General features: G+C 39.3%; 1 protein-coding gene across 2 annotated transcripts in view; it reads left to right on the top strand.

The window, feature by feature from the left end:
• The window catches only part of ST7L (suppression of tumorigenicity 7 like), a 93,979-nt gene that overhangs the window by 54,658 nt on the left and 12,853 nt on the right, over positions 1 to 26,468 (top strand). For both annotated transcript variants that reach the window (XM_062191972.1, XM_062191971.1), the window contains 2 exons: positions 21,614 to 21,764; positions 26,295 to 26,387. In XM_062191972.1, the coding sequence (XP_062047956.1) occupies positions 21,614 to 21,764; positions 26,295 to 26,387 (244 nt within the window). The remainder of the gene's footprint in view (positions 1 to 21,613; positions 21,765 to 26,294; positions 26,388 to 26,468) is intronic.

Below are 26,468 nucleotides of genomic sequence, written 5' to 3'. Positions count from 1 at the left end.
TCTTTTTTTGTCTCTCAAATAAATACATTTTTAAAATATTTATATAGAAAAGTATAAAATAATTCAAAACCTTAGAGAATCATATTATCTTCCTCCAGATAGAATTTTCATTGCTCTTGGATACCTGGAGCAAGTACTAGCAGGCCAAGATCACTTTGATCCAGTTTCAGTGATTAACATTTTCTGGCCTGCCTAGAGGACTTGAAACCGAGCAGTAGTCAGTGATTTTTCTTTTTTTTTGACAGGCAGAGTGGACAGTGAGAGAGAGAGACAGAGAGAAAGGTCTTCCTTTTCCATTGGTTCACTCCCCAATGGCCGCTACGGCCGGCATGCTGTGACCTGTGCGTCGCGCTGATCCGAAGCCAGGAGCCAGGCACCTCTCCTGGTCTCCCATGCGGGTGCAGGACCCAAGCACTTGGGCCATCCTCCACTGCCTTCCCGGGCCACAGCAGAGAGCTGGACTGGAAGAGGAGCAACTGGGACTAGAACCTGGTGTGCCAGTGCCACAGGTGGAGGATTAGCCTATTGAGCTGCGGCGCCGGCCGTCAGTGAAAATTTTGACTCATCCTTCCTCCTTTCTAGGCCCAAATTTGATTCCAGAGGTTTTACCAGGGCTGCCTCTCTTTGGCTTCAATTTTTGTACTCCTAGCTTTTTAAAACTGCCAGACAGGCTAAGCAGCTTCTTAACCGTCTTACTCAGATTTGGCAAGTCCTCCAAGTCCTCCACAGAAGAAGTAGTTCTGAATGAGCCCACTTCTCTGGATTTCTGTCTTCTTTGGATTGTGGGCTAGTAATTTTCCCTTTGTTAATTCTCTGATATGTTAAATTAAGTTTTAAAAAATATTTTTTCAGGCCGGTGCCGTGGCTCAACAGGCTAATCCTCCACCTTGCAGCGCCAGCACACGGGGTTCTAGTCCCGGTCGGGGCGCCAGATTCTGTTCCGGTTGCTCCTCTTCCAGGCCAGCTCTCTGCTATGGCCCGGGAAGGCAGTGGAGGATGGCCCAAATGCTTGGGCCCTGCACTCACATGGGAGACCAGGAGAAGCACCTGGCTTCTGGCTTCGGATCAGCGTGGTGTGCCAGCTGCAGCGCGCCGGCCGCGGCGGTCACTGGAGGGTGAACCAACGGCAAAGGAAGACCTTTCTCTCTGTCTCTCTCTCACTGTTCACTCTGCCTGTCAAAAAAAAATATTTTTTCAGCTTTTCTAATTGTTTGGGAGAGTTGATCTAGATTACCCAGTTTCCCATTATTGGAAGCAGAAATCTGTAAATGCTTTGAAATGAAATGCTCTACTCCCTAACGGTATAGAGTGATTAAGAGAATAGATTCTGCAACCAACCTGCCAGGGTCTGAATTCAGGCTCTACCACTTTTAACTTTGTGAGTTTCAGCAAGTTATTTAACATCTCTGGACTTGAGTTTCCTCTTATGTAAAATGAAGAAAATATTCTCTACCTTATAGAGTTGTCGTGAAGATGAAAAGAGTTCATATCTTTAAAGTGCTTTGAAGAGTACCTGGCACATAGTAAACATTCAAGAAGTGATTGTTACGGTTATTATCCAGAGTAGACTGGTAATCTGTCCCTTGCATGAGAAGATAAGCAGCAGTTATTGATTAAAAAAGAAAGAACTACTCAAATTAAATTCACCATTAAGATGTTTAAAAATTTAGGGCTATGGCCGGCACCACGGCTCAATAGGCTAATCCTCCGCCTGCGGCGCTGGCACACTGGGTTCTAGTCCCCGTCGGGGCGCCAGATTCTGTCCCTGTCGCTCCTCTTTCTGTCCAGCTCTCTGCTATGGCCCAAGTGCTTGGGCCCCGCACCCTTATGGGAGACCAGGAAAAGCACCTGGCTCCTGCCTTCGGATCAGCGTGGTGCGCCGGCCGCAGTGCGCCGGCTGCAGTGGCCATTGGAGGGTGAACCAATGGTAAAAAGGAAGACCTTTATCTCTGTCTCTCTCTCTCTCACTGTCCACTCTGCCTGTAAAAATAAATAAATAAATAAAAATAAAAATTTAGGGCTAGACATTGGCCCAATGATTAAGATATCACTTGGGACACACAAATCCCTTATTACAGTCCCATGTTTGAGTCCTGGCCCCACTCCCAATTCTAGCTTCCTGCTAACGTACACCTTGAAAGGCAGCAGCAGGTTGTGACTCAAATAGTTGGGGGTTTCTTCCACCCACATAGGAAATCTGGATTGAGTTTCCAGCTACTGCCTTTGGCCTGGCCCAGCCCCTGCTATTGTGAGCATTTATGGAGTCAACCCAGTAGATGAGAGTTCCCTCTCTCTCCCCCTGTCTGCCACTCAGATAGATAAATAAATAAATATTTTCTTTTGATATATAGAAAATGTATATTGTGGAGATACTATATGTGGATTTCAGAATTTTTTGCATCAAAACAAATGTAAACTTTTGATTCTATTTTTCCATGATTTTTGAAATATCTTTGTTTATTAATGCCCAGATTGAATCTGTTTTAGATTTTGAGTTTAAAAACGCACGCTCATGTACACTGACGCAATGCAAAAACAGTGCTGAGGACATTAAAGAAGACTTAAGTAAACAGAGATATATATGTTGTTTATAGATTGTTATCATCACAGTTCTCCCTAAATTTATCTATAGATTCAGTATAAAATCTACAGATTTGTATCAAAATCCGCACAAGCTTGTTAGTCAAAATTGAAAACTCACCCTAAAATTTATGTGGAAATGCAAAAGATCTAGAAGAGACAAAAGAATTTTTAGATAGAAGAATGAAATTAGAGGTCATATGCTACTTGATTTTGATACATCTGAAAGCTATAGTAATTAAGATAGTATAATGGGCCAGTGCCCAACTCCATAGGCTAATCCGCTGCCTGCAGTGCCGGCACCCTGGGTTCTAGTCCCGGTCGGGGCGCCGGATTCTGTCCCGGTTGCTCCTCTTTCAGTCCAGCTCTCTGCTGTGGCCTGGGAGTGCAGTGGAGGATGGCCCAGGTCCTTGGCCCCTGCTCCCACATGGGAGAGCAGGAGAAGCACCTGGCTCCTGGCTTCGGATCAGCGCGGTGTGCTGGCCACAGCGCACCGGCCGCAGCAGCCACTGGGGAGTGAACCAACGGAAAAGGAAGACCTTTCTCTCTTTCTCTCCCTCATTGTCCATTCTGCCTATCAAAAAAAAAAAAAAAAAAAGATAGTGTAATGTTGGTGTAAAGATAGAAATATAGATGACTAGAGAACAATATAGATCCCTGAAATTAATTCGCATAATTATAGTCAGTTGATTTTTAAGGGTTTTAAGGTAATTCAGTAGGGAAAAGTACAGCCTTTTAACAAATGGTGCTGGACCAGCTGGGTTTTATATGCCAACACAAAACAAAACAAAAACACCTAGACTCTTCCCTCACACCGTATTCAGTAATGAACTCAAAATGGATCATAGACCTAAATGTTAAAGGTAGAATTATAAAACTTCCAGAAGGAAACACAGAAGAAAATCTTTGTGACCCTGGGTTAGGCAGATTCATAGTTCTTCAAAACTGTGATCCATGAAAGAAGAAAATTGATAAATTAGACTTTTTTCAAAACTAAAAACCTTTTCTCCCTAAATGACGTCATTAAAGGTGCTGACATTGTGACTTGAGAATTAAGCTGCCGCTTGCAACACTGACATCCCATTCTAGAGTGCTGGTTCAAGTTCCAGCTGCTCCATTTCCTATCTAATTCCCTGTTGTTTTACCTGGGAAGGCAGGAAGTGATAGCCCAAGTACTTGGACCCCTGCCACTCATGTGGGAGACCTGGATGGAGTTTCTGGTTCCTAGCTTTGGTCTAACCCAGCCTGTCTCTGTCTCTCGCCCTGCCTTTCAAAATACATAAATCTTCTTTTTTTAAAAGATATCAGGAAAATGAAAAGCCAAAGACTGGGAGAAAATATTTACAAATTACTCTCTGTTAAAGTATTTATATCCAGGATAATAATATATAAATAACTGTTTTTTTTTTTGTTTTTTTTGTTTTTTTTTTTTGACGGGCAGAGTGGACAGTGAGAGATAGACAGAGAGAAAGGTCTTTCTTTGCCGTTGGTTCACCCTCCAATGGCCGCCACGGGCGGCGCGCTGCGGCTGGCACACCGCGCTGATCTGAAGGCAGGAGCCAGGTGCTTCTCCTGGTCTCCCATGTGGGTGCAGGGCCCAAGCACTTGGGCCATCCTCCATTGTACTCCCTGGCCATAGCAGAGAGCTGGCCTGGAAGAGGGGCAACCGGGACAGAATCCGGTGCCCCAACCGGGACTAGAACCCAGTGTGCCGGCGCCGCTAGGCAGAGCATTAGCCTATTGAGCCACGGCACCGGCCCACAAATAACTGTTAAACTAAGAGGACAAAAACCCAAAACATGGGTAAAAGATATGCATGTGTGTGTGTGTATGTATGTACCTTCTTATATATATATATAAGAAGGTATATGAATATAGCTAATAACACTAGTCATTGGGGAAGTAAAACTTGAAACAATGATATGATACTACTTCATACCCACTAGAATGGCTATACTCACAAGTATTGGTAAGGATGTGAAGAAACTGCATACGTTACTACTATGCATGCAAAATAGTATAGCTGCTTTGGGAGACAATTTTGGAGGCACAACATGACTCATCAATTCTACTTCTAGGCATCTACTCAAGAACAATGAAAATCCATAGATTCTGTATGCAAGTATTCATATTCACAATAACCAAAAATTTGAAACAATTCAGACAGGTGAATGAATGAATAAATAGTGTTATATCCATTTGATGGAGCAATACTTAGCAATAAAAAAGAACAAACAATACAGACAGCAACGTGGATCAACTTCAACTACCTTATGCCAAGTGAAAGAAGCCAGTGACAAAAGACAATATATTGTATGATTCTGTTTTTATGAAATTTCTAAAAGAGGTAAAATTATGGAAAACAAAATGCAAATCCATGGTTCCCTGAGCTGAAGGTGGAGTAAGAATTGACTGTAAACCAGCATGAGAGAACTTTTGTGGTGATGGTTGTATAACTATACATTTACTAAAAATCATTGAGCTACATGCTTACAATGGTGTGATATGTAAAATATACCTCAATTAAAAATCATTATTTAACGGTAGTATTTACATATTTTCCCCTCAATTAAATATCAGATCAGATGGTAATTTAGCACTATCAAAATATCCAGCTAAGGAGCCAGCATGATGTGGCAGGTTAAGATGTTGCTTATGATACCGGCATTCCCAACTGGAGTGCCAGTTCCTTTCCCAGCTGCACCAGTAGATGGAAGATTGATCTTGTGTTCTCTCTGCCTGTCTCTCTCTTTCTGCCCTCTCCCCCATCATTCCGTCAAATAAATACATCAATACATCTTTTTAAAAAATATCCAGCTAAGTAGAATGGTGCTATAAACTTAGATTAATCTTTGTGGATAATTATTAAGTTTTTCTGGAGAAATTTTATGCTCCCACAACTTGAGTAATATACCACTTAAATAACATTAATGTCATATAAACTGGGAAGGCTCTCGAATTTGTGGCAGTTTTTGCTAAGGTTTTACAAGTGACGTATGTATAAACCTCCCTCTCCCTTGTTCTTCTGTTCGGGTCTATTCTTGACTCACAGCTGGAGGCAAGCAAATATAAAGGGCTTTAGGGTTTTGTTTTTTTTTTTTTCTTCAAACTCCACTAAGGGTCATAACTTATGTAACCTAATGAACAGTGACATTTCAATATATATTTAAAAATCTTTATTCTTACAAATTTATTATGCAAATTGGTCAAGTGGTTGTATGAATCTTACTAGTAAAATGACAAAGGATAAAAATGTTTTAGCAGGAAATATTTTTGGCAACTTTCCATATAACCACAGCAGAAATGGCTGTAGGTCTAGAGCTGTGCAATTTGTTAAAGCTGGAAACTATTAGAAGTGCAATAGAGAAAGGTCATATAAATCTCTCTTCAGGCTATGAATTTGCTTTTAGGCATTTCATTAATATTGATTGCTTGTACAGATTTTTTTTATTCTGAATGAATTTAAACATATAGTAACTATGATAGTAATACTACAGTAAAAAAAATTAAAACAGTGTATTTTCATGGTTTTTATCTTGTTCTTCATTACCTGGCCATAGCTTTAGTTCTATGAATCTTTTATTATTTTTTTAGTCACAAACAAACAAAAAAAAAGATTGTACATCTTATAGCTACCGTTAAAATTGTCAGTTTTTCAGTTTCCAGTAGAAAATCTTATATATTTTGAATATTCTACAGCATCCTGTTTCATTCATTCTAGTTTTATTCTTTATTGTCTAACCATCAAGTACCTTTATAAAAATATTTTTGTTGAAGTAATTTATTTACCTTAAAATTTACTCTACTGATTTATTAATTATTTGAAAGATAGACAGACACACCTTCCATGTGCTTGTCCACTCCCCAAATGCCCACAACAGTTAGGGTTGGGCCTGACTGAATCCAGGAGCTAGCAACTCAATTCAGCTTTCTTGTGAGTGTGGAAGGAGGCCGAGTTCTTGAGCTCCTGCTGCCTCCTCGGACGCACATTGGCAAGAAGCTATACTAGGATGTGGAGTTGGGACTTGAACACAGGCACATGCAGGTGTCCCAAGTGGCATCCTAACTGCTACACCAAATGCCCACCCCAAAATTCACTCCTTTAAAAAAGATTTATTTATTTATTTATTGAGAAAGGGACAGATATGGAGAGAGAACTCTTCCTTCTGCTGATTCACTCCCCAGATGGCCACAGCAATCAGGGCTGGGCCAGGCTGAGGCCAGGAACCAGCAGCTTCATCCAGAGCTCCCCTGTCCGTGGCAGGGGTCCAGACACTTGAGCCATGTTTAATGCTTTTCCCAGACCATCATCAGGGAGCTGGATTAAATGTGGAGCAGCCAGGACATGACCCTGCACCCATAAAGGATGCTGGTATCGCAAGTGATGGGTTTATCCACTATGCCACTATATCAGTCCCAAAATTTACTCTTTTAAAGTATATAATTTCAAATTTGTAATGTATTCACAGAGTTGTAAAATCATTACTGCTATCTAATTATGAAACATTTCAGTACCCCAGAAAGAAACCCTGTATCTATTACCAGTTACTTTCCATTCCTCCTTCCCCCAGTCACTGGCAACAACTAAGCTACTTTCTGTCTTCATAGGTTTCCCTATTCTGTGCTTTTCATATAAATGGAATTATACCATGTATGAAATTCTGTGTGTGACTTCTTTGCCTAAGCATAATGTAGCATGTATTAGTATTTCATCCCTCTTTATGCTAGATACAATTCCATTGTATGGGTGTACCACATTTTGTTTATTCATCAATTGATGGACATTTGAATTGGTCCAACTTTTTGTCTAGTATGCATAAAGCTGCTATGAACATTCATGGGCAAAGTTTTGTGTGGGTATATCTTTTCGCCTCTCTTGGATTTATACCTAGGAGTGGAATTGATAGATTATATGCTAATGCTGTGTTTAAAATTTTTAAAGAATGTTTTCTAAAGTGGCTTCACTAGTTTACATTCCCACCAACAATGTGTAAGATTTCCAATTTCCGATTTCTCTACAATAACAGGTCAACACTTATTATTGTCTTTTTTTAAAAAAGATTTTATTTATTTATTTGAGAGGTAGAGTTACAGACAGAGGGAGAGAAAGGGAGAAAGGCCTTCCATTGGTTCACTCCCCAGATGGCTTCAACGGCCAGAGCTGTGCCCATCCTAAGCCAGGAGCCAGGTGCTTCTTCCCGGTCTTCCATGCGGGTGCAGGGGCCCAAAGTCTTGGGCCATCTTTTTTTTTTTTTTTTTTTTTTAAGATTTATTTATTTTCTTGAAAGTCAGAGTTACACAGAAGGTGAGGCAGAGGCAGAGAGAGGTCTTCCATCTGCTGGTTCACTCCTCAATTGGCTGCAATGGCCAGAGCTGCGCCAATCCGAAGGCAAGAGCCTGGAGCGTCTTCCGGGTCTTCCACATGGGTGCAGGGGCCCAAGGACTTGAGCCATCTTCTACTGTCTTTCCAGGCCATAGCAGAGAGCTGGATCAGAAGGAGCAGCCAGAATTCGAACCGGCATCCTCATGGGACGCCGGCGCCGCAGGTGAAGGATTAACCTACTGCACCACAGCACTGGCCCCTATTGTCTTTTTATTATAGTTTTCCTAATGGGTGTGAAGTAGTGGCTTGTGTTTTGATTTGCATTGCTCTAATTGACTAAGGATGTTGAACATCTCTTTGTCTCTGTCTCTCTTTTTAAGATTTGTTTATTTGAAAGGCAGAGTTACTGAAAGAGAAGGTAGACAGAGAGAGAGCGAGAGAGAGAGAGAGAATTATCTGCTGGTTCACTCTCCAAATGGCCATAACAGCTGGGGCTGGGCCAGGATGAAGCCAGGAACTTGGAACTCCATCCAGGTCTCTTATGTGAGTGGCAGGGGTCCATGCACTTGAGCCATCTTCTGCTTCTTTCCCAGGTACATTAGCAGAGAGCTAGATTGAAAGTGAGGTATCTGGGGCCGGCGCTGTGGCGCAGTGGTTTATGCCCTGGCCTGAAGTGCCGGCATCTCATATGGGCTCCAGTTCTGGTCCTGGCTGCTCCTCTTCCAATCCAGCTCTCTGCTATGGCCTGGACAAGCAGTAGAATATGGCCCAAGTCCTTGGACCCTGCACCTGTGTGGAAGACCCAGAAGCTCCTGGCTTCGGATCGGCGCAGCTCCGGCCATTGTGGCCATCTGGGGAGTGAACCATCGGATGGAAGACCTCTCTCTCTCTCTCTCTCTCTCTCTCTCTCTCTCTCTGCCTCTCCTCTCTCTGTGTAACTCTGACTTTCAAATAAATAAGTAGATCTTAAAAAAAAAATAGGGTATCTAGGGGCCGGCGCTATGGCGCAGCAGGTTAAAGCCTTGGCCTGAAGCGACGGCATCCCATATGGGCACTAGTTCTAGTCCCAGCTGCTCCTCTTACGATCCAGCTCTGCTATGGCCTGGAAAGGCAGTAGAAGATGGCCCAAGTCCTTGGGCCCCTGCGCCCAAGTGGGAGACCCGGAAGAAGCTCCTGGCTCCTGGCTTCGGATCGGCACAGCTCCGGCCATTGTGTCCATCTAGGGAGTGAACCAACAAAATACCTCTCCCTGTAACTCTGTCTTTCAAATAAATAAAATCTTTAAAAACAAAAAAAGTGGGGTATCTAGGACTCTAACTTGTGGTCATTTGGGATGCCAAATTTGCAGGTGTTGGCTTAATCCACTGTGCCATAACACTGTCCTCTGATGTTGAACATCTCTTAATGTCTCTATTGACTATACAAGTCCTTTGCACAATGTTTTTAATTAGTTTTTTATTCTAGAAGGTATTGTTTATTTTAGAAGATATTGTTATAGCATTATTATAGTAAATCATTGACATTCTTGATTAATATGATCCGAAACCATTATGAATCTGCATATTTGAAAATACCAATATTATGGGTCTTTTTACCCATGAAACAGAAACCTGGAATGGGTCATGAATCTTGGTGAAGTATGGATGTTGAAGAGTCAGCTAAGTTTAGTCATGAGGTAAGTTATTCACAGGTGTTCACAAATCTCAGTGCACATGATTTAAATTTGTGCCTTAGCAGATTGAAAGTACTTATAAATCATGAATGTTTAGTGCTCCCACCAGATCATTGAAATTATAAATGTTAAATCTATGAATTTTAATAAATGTAATTGTTCTTACTAAGGCACTTTACGCATTAGTTAGAATAGTAGTCAGGGTGAGAGTTTGGCACAGTGGTTAGGATGCTGCTTGGGGTACCCACATCCCATGTCAGAGTGCCTATGTTCTGGTCCCAGCTCTGCTCCCAATTCCAGCTTTCTGCTAATGTGTACCCTGGGAAGCTGCAGGGTGATGGCTCAAGTGCTTGGGTCTCTGTTACCCTTGTGGGAAACTTAGATTGAATTCCCTGCTTTCAGGAATTTGGGGAGTAAACCAGCAGATGAGAGGTCTTTGTCTCTGTCTCTACAAAGAGAGAGAGAACAGTACTGTCCAACTTTAATTTAGGATGTAGCAGTAGCTTGTTGTAGTATTTCATTGAAGACTTTATAAGAATACTACTGCCAGATTCTAAATTTAACTTTTTTATATTTAAGTTTAAAATATTTGTTTTTTAAAATAATCAGTGAATAGAAATTCCAGAAACAAATCTATATATACGAGGGGTCTTCTTAGTTCTTGGAAAATTCATATCATGAGAAACTGTACATGAGTTTCAAACATTTTTGTATCAAAATAAACTTATCTTTTAATTCAGTTTTTAAAAAACTTTTTGACATATCCTTATCCACTGTCAACTGATTTTTTTCAAAAGATTTATTTATTTATTTGAAGGTCAGAGTTACACAGGGAGAAGGAGAAGCAGAGAGAGAGAGAGAGATCTTCCATCCGATGCTTCACTCCCCAATTGGCCACAACAGCTGGAGCTGTGCCAATCTGAAGCCAGGAGCCAGGAGCTTCCTCCGGGTGTCCCACGTGGGTGCAGGGGCTTTCCCAGGCCATAGCAGAGAGCTGGATCAGAAGTGGGATGCAGGCACTTCAGGCCAGGGTGTTAACCCCCTGAGCCACAGTGCCTGCCTGGACTTTTTTTTTTTTTTTAAACCAAAGCATCAGTAGAATTCAATGGGGGAAAGAAACCTCTTCAATAAATGGCCATGGAACATCTGGATATCTACATGTGGGAGAAATCATGAATTTTTTCCATAGCATACACAAAAAATAATTTGAGATTGATTGATGATCTAAGTATAAAAGCTAAAACTGTTCAACATCTAGATGAAAACAGCTAAGGATATCTTTTGCAAAGATTTCCTAGAATACAAAATACATTTAAATATAGCAGAAAAAATTATAAATTGGACTTTATCAAAATTTTAAAATTCTGCTCATCTTAGTATTAAGAAATCAAAAAGGCAAAGTGCAAACAGAAAAAAGTATTTTTAATATGTTTGGCAAAGGACTCATATCCAGAATATGTAAAAAGATAAATAGGCACAAGCCTTGAATAGATAATTCACAAGATATTGGAATGTCCAGTAAGCATATAAGGAAGTGCTGAGCGTCATTGATTATCAGAGAAATGCAATATAAAATTGCAGCAAAGTACCAATTCACACCTACCAGAATGACTAAAATTAAAAAGACTGAGGAAATTTTGGTAAGAATATCAAAGTTGACCCTTTTTGAAATTATTTTTTTCCCAAAGGTTTATTTATTTGAAAGGCAGAGTTATGAGAGAGAAAAAGAGAGAGTTCTTCCATCCACTGGTTCACTCCTCAGTTGGTTGCAACAGCCAGGGCTGTGCCAGGCCAAAGCCTCACCCAGAGCTTCTTCTGGATCTCCCACATAGGTGCAGGGGCCTAACCACTTGGGCCATCTGCTTTCCCAGGCACAATAACAGGGAACTGGATTGGAAGTAGAGCAGCCAGATCTCGAACTGGTGCCTATATGGGATGCTGGCATCAAAGGCATTGATTTAACCTGCTACTCTGCAATGCTGGCTGGCCCCTAAGATTCTTTTTATTTGTTTGAAAAGCAGAATGACACACAGAGAGGAAAAGACACACACACACACACACACACACGGTTGCTTTCATCTGCTGGTTCACTTCCCCAAAGCCTACAACAACTGCTGTTGGGCTGGGCTGAAGCCAGAAATCTGGAACTCCCCCTGGTCTTTCACAGTAGTAGAGATCCAAGTACTTGAGCCAACATCTGTTGCCTCCCAAGCACATTAACAGGGAGCTGAGGTGGGACTCGATACCAGGCACTGCAGTAAGGAATAGGGACATCCCAAGTGGCGGCTTAACCCACTGCACCACAACACCTGCCTCAGAAGTTAGAACTTTCATAAGTTGCTGCTAAGACTACAAAATGGTACAACCACTTTGGGAAACTGCATGGCAGTGTCTTGCAAAATTAAACATATGTCCAAACCTGTGACCCAGAAACTCTAGGTTAGGTCTCATACACCTAAGAGAAATGAAAGTATGTCCCCAAAAAGGCTTTGAACATAGTAGTTTTATTCATCTAGCTCCAAACTGGAAACAACCCAAGTGCATAAACAAATTGTTAAATATTTATTCAACAGGATATTAGTCAACAATGTAAATAATAACTGATAGAAGCAAAATATGGGTGAAACTCAAAAGATATTGTGTCCAAAGGAGTACATCTTGAATGACTCCATCCATATGTGAAGTTTAGGAAAAGTCAAGAAGTGATCTGTGATGGTAGACATGGTTGCCACCAAGTGATGAGAGTGGGGAATTAACTGGAGAGGAGAACCTTCTTGGGTGACAGAAATACACCATGTCTTGATTTGGGTGTTACCTGCATTTCTCAAAACTCATTGAACTGCATCTTTAAGATCTGTGCATTTTAGATTACACCTCAAAAAAAAAAAAGAATATGATTTACTTTGGAAAGAGCTGTAAAAGTATTATGCCTTCTCATTAAATGAGACAGCATGTATGAAGTGCTCGACACAGCATCCAAGTGCCAGGCAACAGTATTGATTGTGGTGGTCATTGATATATTATATTTTTGTTATTCTATTTTTGTTTGATCTGTCCTATATGTACTTTCTCCTTGTGAATATTATTTTAGTGCTTATAGCCTTAGAATGCATAAGGTTTGGGGATTCCTTTATTGAGATAAGGTGAACATGAAGATATTGATATAATTAGGAGTCAACTAATTTGATTTAGTTAATGCCCTGAGTACTATTTGTGCTTTAGAGACAAAGCCCTTAGGGAAAGAGTAAATTAGAACCTTAAAATATAAAACAATGGCTAAAGTCAGTTTAATAAATTTCTGTAGCTTGAGTATATATTTAGAAAGATGTTATCTGTAGCTTGTTAAAGTTATTATTTCTTGTTTGCTACTAAAACTAGTGTTTTAGTGTTCTGTTGCCAAGAAAGCAAACCATACCTGGACACGTTTATAAGTGCAAGGGGAATTTTTAAAAATAAATTGATATATGAAAAATAAAATCCATTCTGGTTAATCAGAAATTGAAGCTTGTAGGATGTCACAGGTTTTTTCCACCATAGAAGATAGAAGCTGTTTAACAGCATGATTATATTTCACTGGCCAAACTACCTATCTTACAGTTGATATATAAAAGATGAAAGGGAAATAGGCACTCAGTTGAGATTGAATGGCATAGCAGGAGTAAATGGAAAGAAGGGAAAGTGATATTGAAGTTTATGACCCAAACTTAGACCCAGTGAGACCTTTGCCTTTCCATTATGTTGTCCTGTGACCTAAGTAAAAGAGCTGAGATATGAAATGTTTATCTCTTGAAGTGTCGCTCCTTAGGATGATGTGGAATGGGGTTTTCCTGTGGCACATGTATGCCCAGCCTAGCCTGCCTTTCCACTCCCTCGGTATAAGGCATTTTCCCTGTGCTTCTGAGGCTATTAGGAAGTTACTGCATTTTCTTTCAGTTTATTTATATAGCAGTTCTGCTCACTTTTATCCAAGAACTGTCTTTAGTCTCCCCCATCCATGTAGACTCTTTGCATTCAGCCTGCCTGTCCAATCTCATAGAATGTGCACTGAGAACACTAATTGCAGAGATAAATTGGTTCTTTGTGTGCATGACTGATCAAGAGCAAAGTACCTTAATTTCAGATGCCTTCAGAGAGATTTTTCTTTAACCTCTGCTTTTAAGAGGAAGATTATAAAGCATTATCATTACTTCAGGTCAGAATTATATTGCTTTTGGTCAAAAGCTGTTGTAAGATTTACAAAGTAATCAAAAGAAGTAATCTAAAGATAAATTATAAAGATCAAAGCACTTCAAAATTAAAGTGAATTTGAGTGTAAGCATAGGTATGGTTTTAGAGTCATAAAAGAAACCATGAGACAACACATCATTATGTCTTTTAAGCTATAGCTTTTAAAGTAGCTTTAATTTTTTTATTTTTAGTGAAAGGCACAAGACTAAAGTTGTTATCTGAGTACAGTATATTGTCCATAATTGAATACTAGTTTTGTCCCAAGCAGTTTGATTTATTGCAGATACAACAATAGGGTGATTCAGAGATAATATGGACCTGCAGCACATTGTAGGTACTAGCTTTGTTTTATATCTGCAGATACATTTATTTGCTAATCATTTCCAAATTCTGTGTTTTTTAACTTTGGCTTCCTTCTTTATCTACAGACTTGCATTTTCACATAGTTGTGAAAAATCTTCATCTATAATTAGTACCTTGGACACTAAAATTATTTTTAAGTGTTTTCCCTACACTGCCTCTCCTTCCTATGTCTGTATTTTGATTTACAGCTTTATTGTCTTTTTCTCTTCATTAACCTTTAACGTTGCCATTTGCAGACTACCAACTCATAACCTTTGAAATATCTTTTAGATCAAGCTATCTGCTGTATCCCACTGTCACTGATCATTGTGTGCTGTCACTACCAACATTTAAAATGCTATTGTTAATATAATAGTAAAAGTAATGGGTGATTAACAAATTCAGACACCTCAGAAGTTTAGAAAGTTCTCTCCTTCCCTAGTCTACCTCTCTGAGATAGCTTTGTTTCTGTTGGTGTATATATTACCAGACTTTTTCAGTGCATTTCTTAGTATACAAGTATAGAGAAAGCATCTCAAATACTTTTATCATCGTACATGGAGTGTGAAAATAGATTCCTCACTGATCTCTGCCTTCAGGCCTTCTCTGCTCTTCCTGTTGCTAGAGTTCTCTACCTAAACAGCCCATCTGACACTGCGTGAAGACTCCTGCTTGTTCCTTATTGTCGCTTATTCCTTAGTGATACACATACTGGAGTCCTTCATCTGCTGAGCCTGGAATCTGTCTCCAGCCTTCCTCCTTGTCACTGTGCCTGGTTCCTTATCTCTTCAGTGTCACTGTTCTCTGGATTGGTCTTGTTGCATCATATCTCACTACCATCGTACATGTGTTCAAGTTCTTCACCTGGCAAGTTCCTACTCATTTTTCAAGTCCTTGCTCATCTGATACCTCCTTTATAAAGGAGTCTCGCCCAGTTTTCCCAAATAGAAATAATGGTTCTCTCTTCCCTGTTCATTCAGTATCTCAATCACAAATTTTTTTTTCAGTCTTTCTATCTATCTAGTTTTTTTGGTTTGTTTATATGTCTCTTCCTTGGTTCTCTGTGAACAAGGGCTCTTATTCATCATTTGACCTCCAATATTCTGCCTAGAACATAAAAAGCACTCAATAAATGTTGATAATAGACATGTCTGTAGTTCTAAACTACTTAGCTATAAAAACCTAAATTAAAAAGTCAAATTTTATATCCATCATTTCCTGAAAATTTTTTATGAAGATTTTTATTTATTTACTTGAGAGGTAGAATGAGAGGGAGCGACAGAAAGGCCCTCCATCTGCTAGTTCTCTTGCCAAATGGCTGCAATGGCCAGGGCTGGACCAATCAGAAGCTAGGAGTCAGGCGCTTCTTCTGGGTCTCCCATCCGGGTGCAGGGGTCCAAGGGCTTTCCACGGCCCTAAGCAAAGTGCCGGATTGGAAGAGGAGCAGCCGGGACTAGAACAAGTGATTATGTGGGATGCTGGTGCTGCAGGTGGAAGATTAACCCACTGCACCACAGTTCTAGCCCCCATTTTCTGAAAATTTTAAGCCATACTACTTAATTATTTTTACAAGTTTTGCTTAATGGTATCAATTTTTTTCCCTTTTAAGCCTGGTAGTACAGTTCCAAAATGACCTTATTTCCTAATTTATGAAGTAACTCAGTTTTTAATGGACTATTATGCAGCAATTTAAAATGTTAGATTTATATAGAAATAGAAAAAGGTATGAGGTACAAAGTGATTTGCATAATGGTTTGATCTTATTTTTGGAGAAATGGAGTCCATATATTATGCATAAAAAAGAAATCCAGATAACCATAAATCAGATTATTTTCTCTAAACATATTATATGCCATTTTTTAAAAAAGATTTTTAAAAAGATTTTTTTTTTACTTGAAAGAGTTACACAGAGAGAGAAGGAGAGGCAGAGAGAGAGAGAGAGGTCTTCCAGCTGCTAGTTCACTCCCCAGGTGGCCACAACGGCCAGAGCTGTGCCAATCCGAAGCCAGGAGCTTCTTCTGTGTCTCCTACGCAGGTGCAGGGGTGCAAGGACTTGAACTATCTTCTACTGCTTTCTCAGGCCAAGCAGAGAGCTAGATCAGAAGTGGAACAGCCGGGACTCAAATCAGCACCCATATGGGATGTGGGCACTGCAGGTGGCAGCTTTACCCGCTACGCCACAGCACCGGCCCCATGTCATTTTCTACTGCAGAACTCTGTTATGTTTATTTTTTTTCACACTGAGCATGTGAGTTTCTAAGCAGAATAAAAGAATAAAGTAAAATAAACTACCTTTTTGTCTTTAACCTTTTAAATTCTGAAAGTAAAGTGTAGGTAGTATGGTTTTTGTTGGTTTTAGTTTTTCCAGAGTTAGGAAATATATGTAAGTGAAAACTGAAATCTGAGTGTGAATATATTTTAGCTGTATATATCAAATTGACTCAGTTAATTGGTATTCTAGTGCCTGCCTTAGGATGTGTCATGTGCTAGGTATTGTGCTGTAGTACAATAGGATGGGTGTGGACATTTCCAATGTGTGGTAACTTACAGCCAATGGTGGGGAGCAGAAATTCCTGAGTGTCAGTGGCAAAGGATATTTATAAGGAATAATCCTATAACTTATTTTTTAAACACGTTTCTTTAACTAAAGATTTTCCTTTATATATTTGGAGATCAAAAATTTTAAATTATTTATTTATTTATTTATTTGAGAGACAGCAGGGCAGAGATGGACAGACAAACAGGAGGAAGAGCCCCCATCCACTGGTTTACTCTCCAAATGCTTGCAATAGCTGGGTCGGGGCCAGGCCAAAGCTAGGAACCAAGACTCAGTTCAGGACTTCTATGGGGATGGCAGGAACCGAATTGCTTGGGCCATCACCTGCTGTTTCCCAGAGTGCACATTAGCAGGAAGCTGGAATCTGGGGTAGAGCCAGGACTGAACCCAGGCTTTGCAGTGATATAGGCATCTTAACTGCTAGGCCAAATGCTTATACCTTAGGAATCAAATTTTATTTCAGGATCTAATTAGAAACTACCAAAACTGCTCTGTCTTAAAGTCAGATTAGAAAGGACATTTGCTGGTAGGTAGAACATAATAATAAAAAATAATATAGCATAAGGAAGATTTTAAAATTATTAAATAGTAGATTTTTTACATAAAATCCTGAAATATTTCCTAATAAGTATACTACATGTGTTTATTTAATACTGGAATTATCACTTAGATTATTAAGCAGTGAATATACAGATTTATAGGTGTTGTTCCAAAAAGTATTTTCTTGGGGCCAGCACTGTAATACAGTGGGTTAAGTTGACATCTACAGTGCTGGCATCCCATATGGGTGCCTGTTTGAGTCCCGCTGTTCCGCTTCTGATCAAGCTCCCTGTTAATGTGCCTGGGAAAAGCAACAGAAGATGGTCTAAGTGCTTGGGCCCCTGCACCCACATGGGATACCCAGAAGAAGCTTCTGGCTCCTAGCTTAGGCCTGGCCTAGCCCTGGTCATTGTGGCCATTTGAGGAGTGAACCAGTGGATGGAAGATTTCTCTTCTGTCTCTCTCTCTGTCTCTTCCTCTCTCTCTGTAACTCTGACTTTCAAATAAATAAATAAATCCTTAGAAAAAATAAAAGTGTTTTCTTGGGGCTGGCATTATGGTGTAGCAGCTCAAGCCAATGCCTGCGACACTGGCATCCCACATGGGTGCTCATGTATGTCCCAGCTACCCCACTTCTGATCTAGCTCCCTGCTAGTGAGTCTGAGAAAGCAGCAGAAATGGCTCAAGTGCTTGGGCCCCTGCCATCCACATGAGAGACCCTGAAAAGGCTTGTAGCTCCTGGCTCCTGGCCTCAGCCTGGTCTAGCCCTGGCCATTGCGGCCATTGAAGAAATGAAGCAGCAGATGGAGAATATCACCACCTCCCTCCTTCCCTCTATCTGTAACTCTGCCTTTCACATAAATAAATAGATTCTTAAAGTATTTTCATGACATATCAATTGATATTTTTCATAATATAAATTTTACTGAATAATTTTTAATTGAATATCTGCTTACCTTTGCTAAGCGGTTTCTAATATATACTAATTATCATGTTACGGTTTAGCTAAAAGTTTATGGGTCCTAAAACTTGTTGAAAATAATTTGAGATATTTGTAGAATCTTAGTAGAAAGGGACCTGGTTTAAGTATTTAACAGTTATCGTCTGAAAACAAGATAATTTTTATGATGGTGATTCCATTGTGGTTGCCACATTTTCTTTGCTTCCTATGAAGAAGCTCTTATTGCACTTGCAAAAAGCATAGAGTCATGTCAGAGGTCAGCTATTTGAGTCCATTTTCCCACAGCCGCCTGGTGTGAATGATCTTTTACTGTGTTTTAAAAAAATGGATAAGGATTAGTGAGGATTAGAAAGAATATTACCCTCCTGAATATAGACCCAAGGCACTAAGGGGAGAAAACCCAACCAGGCAGCAAATGGGCTTTGCTTGACCAGGACACAACCTCTGCTGCATTCCTTTAAGAAACTGAATGGGAAATGTTAAGTCCCCAAACTGGATTAGTAAATAATCTTATAGTTTGTGACATCTGCTAAAATAAATCGATAAGCAGACTGCTTGCTTACACTTTGGACAGAGCCAGAGTCATCAAGAGTAAGAGTAATTAAAGATGGGCGTTAAGCTTAGTAATTGTTGGAAAGGCACATTTCATAAACAAAGAAGAAAAAATAGATGCATTTGTATCATGAGTATATACATATTAATAGATAGATTAATAGATGCATTTGTATCATGAGTATATACATATTAATAATCTAAGGCTTATATTTTTGGAACCACCACAAATTCTTGTTTTTAAGATTCTTTCTACAGCCCTATAGTTTGTAGCCATTTTATAGTGTTTCACAAATTCAGCACTTTAATTTGTATTAGCTTATTGGTTTATATAAGAACATGGGGACCCAGAATTTGAAATGTGAGAACTTATCTTTTTAGACACTCTGGAATGTTTCTTTTTTTATTTTTTATAATAGATCTTAATGTGGTTTGGGCCTTATGACACATTATTGGGTATCAAGTGGTTTAGAATCAAAGAGATTTTTTTTTTCAAATTTATCCTAGAAGAACTGCCTCTGGTTTCAGTCCTGAGAGGAAGTCTTTGGCTGACTAAATGTTTTGTTAAAAGTTTTATTTTCAACTACCACTTCAGTATTAAAGACAAAGTACACCTGGTTAATTTTTTATCTTCCTTCATATAATTAGAACATTTGATTAGTGAAATAACTGATTATACTTATTTTGTTGTGGATTCTAATATTAGGGCAAGTACTTTCTTTAGGAGTTTAAGATAGAATCTAGTCTCATGTGAAGAAGAATTAATAGACTAACTTCTTTAACAGGCACATTTATGAATCTCAAACACATCTTGCACTATGCTATCATGATTCAATGCCTTTGTTCAAGATGGTCCTGTGCTTTCAGTATGTACTGTTTTCCCACAGGTCCCTGCAGTCTACTCATCTACATTTTATCCATCTTTAAATATCAACTCAAATTTCCTCAATGCTTTATCTCTAGCCTCTACATCATAATACCTCCTAAACATACATTTGTTATATGACTCAGCATTTTTAATCCAAGATATTTACCCAAGCAAAATGAAAGCATACATTCACACCAAAACTGGCACACTGATGTTTTTCGCAGCATTATTTGTAACAGCTAAAAGGTGAAAACAACCAAATGTCTGTCAACAAAATATGGTGTGTCCATACAGTGGAATGTTAGCTATAAAAAGAATTGAGGTACCAATACATGCTACGAACTGAATGAAATTTTAAAACATGTAAGTGAAGGAAACCAGTCACAAAGACCACATTTCATATAATTCCATTTATATGCAAGTCTGTTCAGACAGAAAATACCTATTTGTTGCTTGAGAGGAATGGAAAAATAGGGAAGTAAGGGTGGTAACTGAAGGGTACAGGGTTTTCTTAGTTATAGGGTATAGGTGATGAATATGTTCTCAAATCGACTGTGAGGATGATGGCATAGACATGAATACATTAAAAATCACTGAGTTGTACATTCTAAATTGAATTCTAAGGTATGTGAATTATGTATATCAATAAAACTGTTATAAAACTAAATAAAAATACCACCTATCCATATTCCTATATACTTCTTTTTTTTTTTTAAGATTTTTTTTTTTTTTTAAATTTGAGAGGTGGAGTTACAGACAGTGAGAGGGAAAGACAGAGAGAAAGGTCATCCTTCCGTTGGTTCACTCTCCAAAGGCTGCAACGGCCGGAACTGTGCTGATCCAAAGCCAGGAGCCAGGAGCTTCTTCCCGGTGTCCCACGGGGGTGCAGGGGCCCAAGGACTTGGGCCGTCTTCTACTGCTTTCCCAGGCCATAGCAGAGAGCTGGGTCGACAGTGGAGCAGCCAGGACTTGAACTGGCGCCCACATGGAATGCCAGCACTGCAGACGGTGGCTTTACCCACTACACCACTGCACTGGCCCCACGTGTATAGTTTTAAGAGCATAATGATACTTCCCTCCCTCTTCCTTCTTTTCTTATTTTAATTTTTACAATAACATACTTTTTAAAAAAAATTATTTATTTATTTATTTGAATGTCAGAGTTAGAGAGATCTTGTACTTACTGATTCACTCCCCAAATGGCCACAATAGCCAGGGCTGGGCCACATTAAAGCCAGGAGCCTGGAGCTTCTTCTGGGTTTTTCATGTAGGTGCTGTGGCCCAAGCGTTTGGGCTGTCTTCCGCTGCTTTGCCAGGCACATTAGCAGGTAGCTGGATCAGAAGTGGAGCATCCAAGATTTGAACTGGTGCCCATATGGGATGTTGGTGTTGCAGAAGGTGGCTTAACCCACTGTACCACAGCATCAGTCACAGAATACTTCCAATTTACTTTATAATCTCCAGTTTAACCCTCCACTAAATAAAGAATTCAACAAGTAGCAAGTAGAAAACCACTGTTCCTCAGAAATGTAGACGAGGATTGTAAACAATAATCAAATTTCAAAATGTCAATTTCACTCATATACATAAGTGTTTTTTCTGTATTCTGTATATTACCACAAATCAGGGAAAATGTAATATTTGTATTTTGGAGACTGGCTTATTTACTAAATATAATAGTCTTATACTTCAGTGCTTTTTTACAGAAATATTTATTCTTATATTATTTCCTGACCTTGAACTTTCCATTTTGTACTTAGCAAGGTCATATAAGCCGTGTATCACATTATTTTTACCTATAGGGATATTCTGATTTTTGAAATTTGCATATACATGCATTTCCTACACATGTAATCAGTAAGATCTTAATGTCATTTCAACTAGTTTAATGATTTTTAAAAATCAATTTGACTTTATAATATTTTGAATATACTTTTTTTGACTTTAACACAATTTCATTTTTCTTTTTTCTGTGTGTGCTATTCTTGCAGTATTTACTAGAGATGAAAAGTTTGATTTTGCCTCCAGAACACATTCTGAAACGGGGTGATAGTGAAGCAATTGCCTATGCTTTCTTTCATCTTCAGCACTGGAAGCGAATAGAAGGTGCTCTTAATCTCTTGCAGTGCACATGGGAAGGCAGTAAGTATTCCGTTCCAAATGAAACATTAATCTCTTGGATGAATCATTGCATACACAGGCAGTCTTTTCTAGTGAGATTGAGCTCTGTAAGGAGTTTGTTGTTCAGATTGAAATCAGAGTGAACTCAGTAGCATTATATTTGATTTACCGGTAGAAGAAATGCTTAATTTATTTATATTGATGCCATATTTGGGAAAAGTAAAATAAGAAACTGTTAAGATATTCTGCCATATGTTCATTTAAATTAAATATTTGTAAGGGAGGAAAATGAAAGTTTATACCATTTGGCACATAAGCTTTTTAATGTGGTTGAGCTGTTATTCTAATATTTTAAAATTTGGTCTGGTTTTTTGTTTTGATTGCAGATGTGAAAAACATGAAACTATTTTCCTCATAACTAGTATCCACTCTGTTCTTTTAAAAAAAATGTGGTAAAATACACATAACATAGATAACTTGCCATTTTAGCCATTTTTCAGTGTATAGTTCGGTAGCATTTGGCACATTCACACTGTTGTACAGTTGTCACCACCACCTTGCTCCTGAATGTTTCATCATCCCAAACTGAAATTCTATACCCCATTCCCACTTCCCTCTAGCCCCAACCACTGTTCTACTTTCTGTCACTAAGAGTTTGACTACTGACCGGCGCCGCTGCTCACTAGGCTAATCCTCCTGCGTGTCTGGTACCCCAGGTTCTAGTCCCGGTTGGGGCGCCGGTTCTGTCCCAGTTGCTGCTCTTCCAGTCCAGCTCTCTGCTGTGACCCGGGAGGGCAGTGGAGGATGGCCCAGGTGCTTGGGCCCCTGCACCCGCATGGGAGACCAGGAGGAAGCACCTGGCTCCTGGCTTCAGATCAGGGCAGCGCGCCGGCCGTAGCGGCCATCTCTCTCACTGTCTAACTCTGTCAAAAAAATAATAAATAAATAAAATTAAAAAAAAGTTTGACTACTCTATCTGATGTAAGTGGTATCATAGCAGTATTTATTCTTTTGTATCTAGTTTTTTTTTCCCCACTTTTTATAATATCTTCAAGATTCAACCATTTCACAGCTTGTGTCAGAATTTCCTTCCTCTTTAAGGCTGAGTAATATTGTATTGAATGTGTATACCACATTTTGGCTAAACAGTTATCCATCAGTGGACATTTCTACCTTTTGGCTATTGTGAATAATGCTGCTGTGAACATTGGTGTATATATATATCTGTTTGAATTCCTGCTTTCAATTCTTTAGGGGCATATACCTAGGAATGCAATGTCTCAGTCTTAAAATTTTTGGTAATTTTTTGAGGACCCACTATATTGTTTTCCATAGCAGCTGTACCATTTTACATTCTTGCAATAAATGCACAAAATTTCCTGTTTATCCATATCCTTCCCCACACTTGTTATTTTCTGTATTTTTAAAAAAATAATAGCCATACTAATAGCTGTGAAGTATAATCTCAGTGTGACTTTGATTTGTATTTTCCTAATAGTTATTGATGTTGAACAAATTTTCATCTATTTATTATCCATCTTTATATCTCCTTTGGAGAATAAATTAGACTATTTCTTAGAACTGTTTCCCGGGTGTCTTATTCATAATGTCTTACAACCACCAAGAAACTGAGGGAGCTTAATCAACATGTTTTATCAGTTGGATTTGTGTAATCATTCTTTTAGAAATTATCAATTTCTAAAAACTATCAATAGAAATTAAAAAATCAATCCCATGCTCACTCACTAAGATTGATTAACCCAGTCAGTTCTGAAACTTTGGCATGAGATACCTTGGGATAGTCACAAGAATGCTATTGAATATTTTACATTTTCAATGGAAACACAATAACATCAGTTAGACACCATTCAAACTGCTAGCACCAGACAGTTAGCAATGCAATATTAAGTTATTCTCCATTCCTTTAAATGTTCTATCCTTGCAAATGTCAGTTTTTGTGAGTTGCTATGATGACCAGAAGTACCGCACAAAAGTCCATGTAGAACAGGAAGTAAGGATGATAGTTCTGGGGCTAGCACTGTGGCACCGTGGGTTAATCCTCCGCCTGTGGAGCCAGCATCTCATATGGGTGCCGGTTCTAATCCCGACTGCTCCTCTTCCAATCCAGCGCTCTGCTATGGCCTGGGAGAGCAGTGGAGGATAGCCCAAACCCTTGGGCCCTTGCACCCATGTAGGGGACCTGGAGGAAGCTCCTGGCTCCTGGCTTTGGATCGGCACAGCTTTGGTCATTGTGGCCACTTGGAGAGTGAACCAGCAGACAGAAGACCTTTCTCTCCGTCTCTCCCTCTCACTATCTGTAACTCTGCATCTCAATTAAATAAATAAAAAATTAAAAAAAAAAAAAGATGATAGTTCCAACCTAGTTCCAAGGTTTAAGAAGTTGTGTAGTGTCCAACAGGCTCATAATATACCTCATCAATAAGAGATGATTCTTATTCAAAAATGGAATAAGAAAATTATTTTACTTTCAATTAATGTGTGTGTTTTTCCCAAATTGCTGTTTTGACTCACTGTTTAGTAAACGAACTTGTTAGATATTTATTTCAGTCTGTGACACCATAAAAAATTACTGAGACATGAATGGCACCATATGTTTTTGAATCAAGAAAATCAGTGAACCTCTGCACTCACCGTTTGCTAAGAATCATACACTATGCTTGACACTGACAAATAAAACCGATATTATGTACTTGAGGAACTGAGTGTCTTTGAATGATTAGACTATCTTTTGCTTTTTCTCTAGTAGACTATAAGCTCCTCAAAACCAGGTACTGTATCTCATTCATCTTGTGTGTGTGTGCTGCCTAACATTCTGCTTAACACATAGAAGATTTTAAATAAGTGCATGGTTTACACTATAGTTCATGAAGCTTAATGAATGATTTCCTAATGTTATCACTGATATGCTCTATGACTTTGGACAAATAACTACTTTTTATTGTGGCAAAACCAAATCTGTATTTCAAAAAAAGTTTAATGGAGCAAACCATTAAAGGAAAAACAACTTTATCACAATTTTGATGAATACTTAATTAGTAGCGTAGATCAATAAGGATTTCTCTGTTAATAAAACTCTAAGAGTTAGTGATAGTTTATATTAGGAGTGGGCAAACTTTTTCTGTAAAGGCTTATAAGCCATACAGTCTTTGTCACAGCTACTCAATGTATGTAGCATGAGCCTTAGATAACATGTAGCTGTGTTCCAATAAAAAGATATTTACAAAACAGGTGGTGGGGGGCTGGTGTTATGGCACAGTGGGTTAGTCTGGTGTCTGCAATGCCAGCATCCCGTATGGGCAGTGATTCTAGTCCTGGCTGCTCCACTTCTGATCCAGCTGCCTGCTAATGCACTTGGGAAAGCAGTGGAGGATAGCCTAAGTCCTTGGGATGCCCTGCACCCACGTGGGAGACTGGGAAGGAGTTCCTGGCTCCTGCTGTTAGTCTGGCCCAGCCCCAGACATTTCGGTTATTTGGGGAGTAGACTAGCAGATGGAAGATCAATCTCTGTTTGTCTCTCTGTCTCTCTGTCTGTCTGTCTGTCTCTCTCTCTCCAACTCTTCCTTTCAGATAAATCTTCCAAACAAACAAAAACAGGTGATGGTCCAGATCTGACCAAAGGGTTGTATTTTGATGACCCCTGATATAGATTCAGCTCTGCCCATAGAAACATTGGAGAACCTCACATGTGAAGTTAGGAACTACAGAGAGCTCTTTTAGGTTGCCAGCAGTTATAGGTACAAGAATTAGCACATTGCAATTTTATGAAGATTCCTGTAAGAAGTAGAATTTACACTGTGCAGTTAAGTCTGTTGTATTTGTTATGAAGAGATGTAAGCAAAAAAGCATCCAGTCAGCTCCATCCAACACTCCTTTTAGCTTTTTTTTTTTTTTTTTTTTTTTTTTTTTTTATGACACTGGCTGGATAGATCAGGCTCAGTTTATTTTTTTATTTTTATTTTTTTTTTTTAGAGGCAGAGTGGACAGTGAGAGAGACAGAGAGAAAGGTCTTTCTTTACTGTTGGTTCACCCTCCAATGGCTGCCACGGCCGGCGCGCTGTGGCCGGCGCACTGTGCTGATCTGAAGCCAGGAGCCAAGTGCTTCTCCTGGTCTCCAATGCGGGTGCAGGGCCCAAGGACCTGGGCCATCCTCCACTGCACTCCCGGGCCACAGCAGAGAGCTGTCCTGGAAGAGGGGCAACCGGACAGAATCTGGTGCCCCAACCGGGACTAGAACCCGGGGTGCCGGCGCCACAGGTGGAGGATTAGCCTAGTGAGCTGCGGCGCTGGCCTCCTTTTAGCTTTATACAGGAAGACTGGACCATTCATTATTCTCTAAATAAATATTATTCTCATCCTTATTCATTTTCTTGCTTAGTTTGTTTTATCTATCTAACGTGTTTCTCTATGAAAGAAAATAATATACCTTGATGATTTTATAAAAATGTCTAAAAATAGCTTTGATGTGTTGTGTAGGATGCTAAGACAGAATTAAATGTTAATGGATATATATATATTTTTTTTTTTGCTCAGCTTTTAGAATGATTCCATACCCACTAGAGAAAGGACATCTATTTTACCCTTATCCCAGCTGCACAGAGACTGCTGATAGAGAGCTGTTACCTAGTAAGTAAATGTTTCCATTTTCCTAACTTTTAAAATAATTGTTATATTGTTTTCCATAGTATTCTCCATTTTAAAAGTACC

Source organism: Lepus europaeus, chromosome 5 (genome assembly GCF_033115175.1).
Source record: "Lepus europaeus isolate LE1 chromosome 5, mLepTim1.pri, whole genome shotgun sequence".
In the NCBI taxonomy this organism is placed as follows: domain Eukaryota; kingdom Metazoa; phylum Chordata; class Mammalia; order Lagomorpha; family Leporidae; genus Lepus; species Lepus europaeus.
This window is presented reverse-complemented; position numbering and strand designations above follow the sequence as displayed.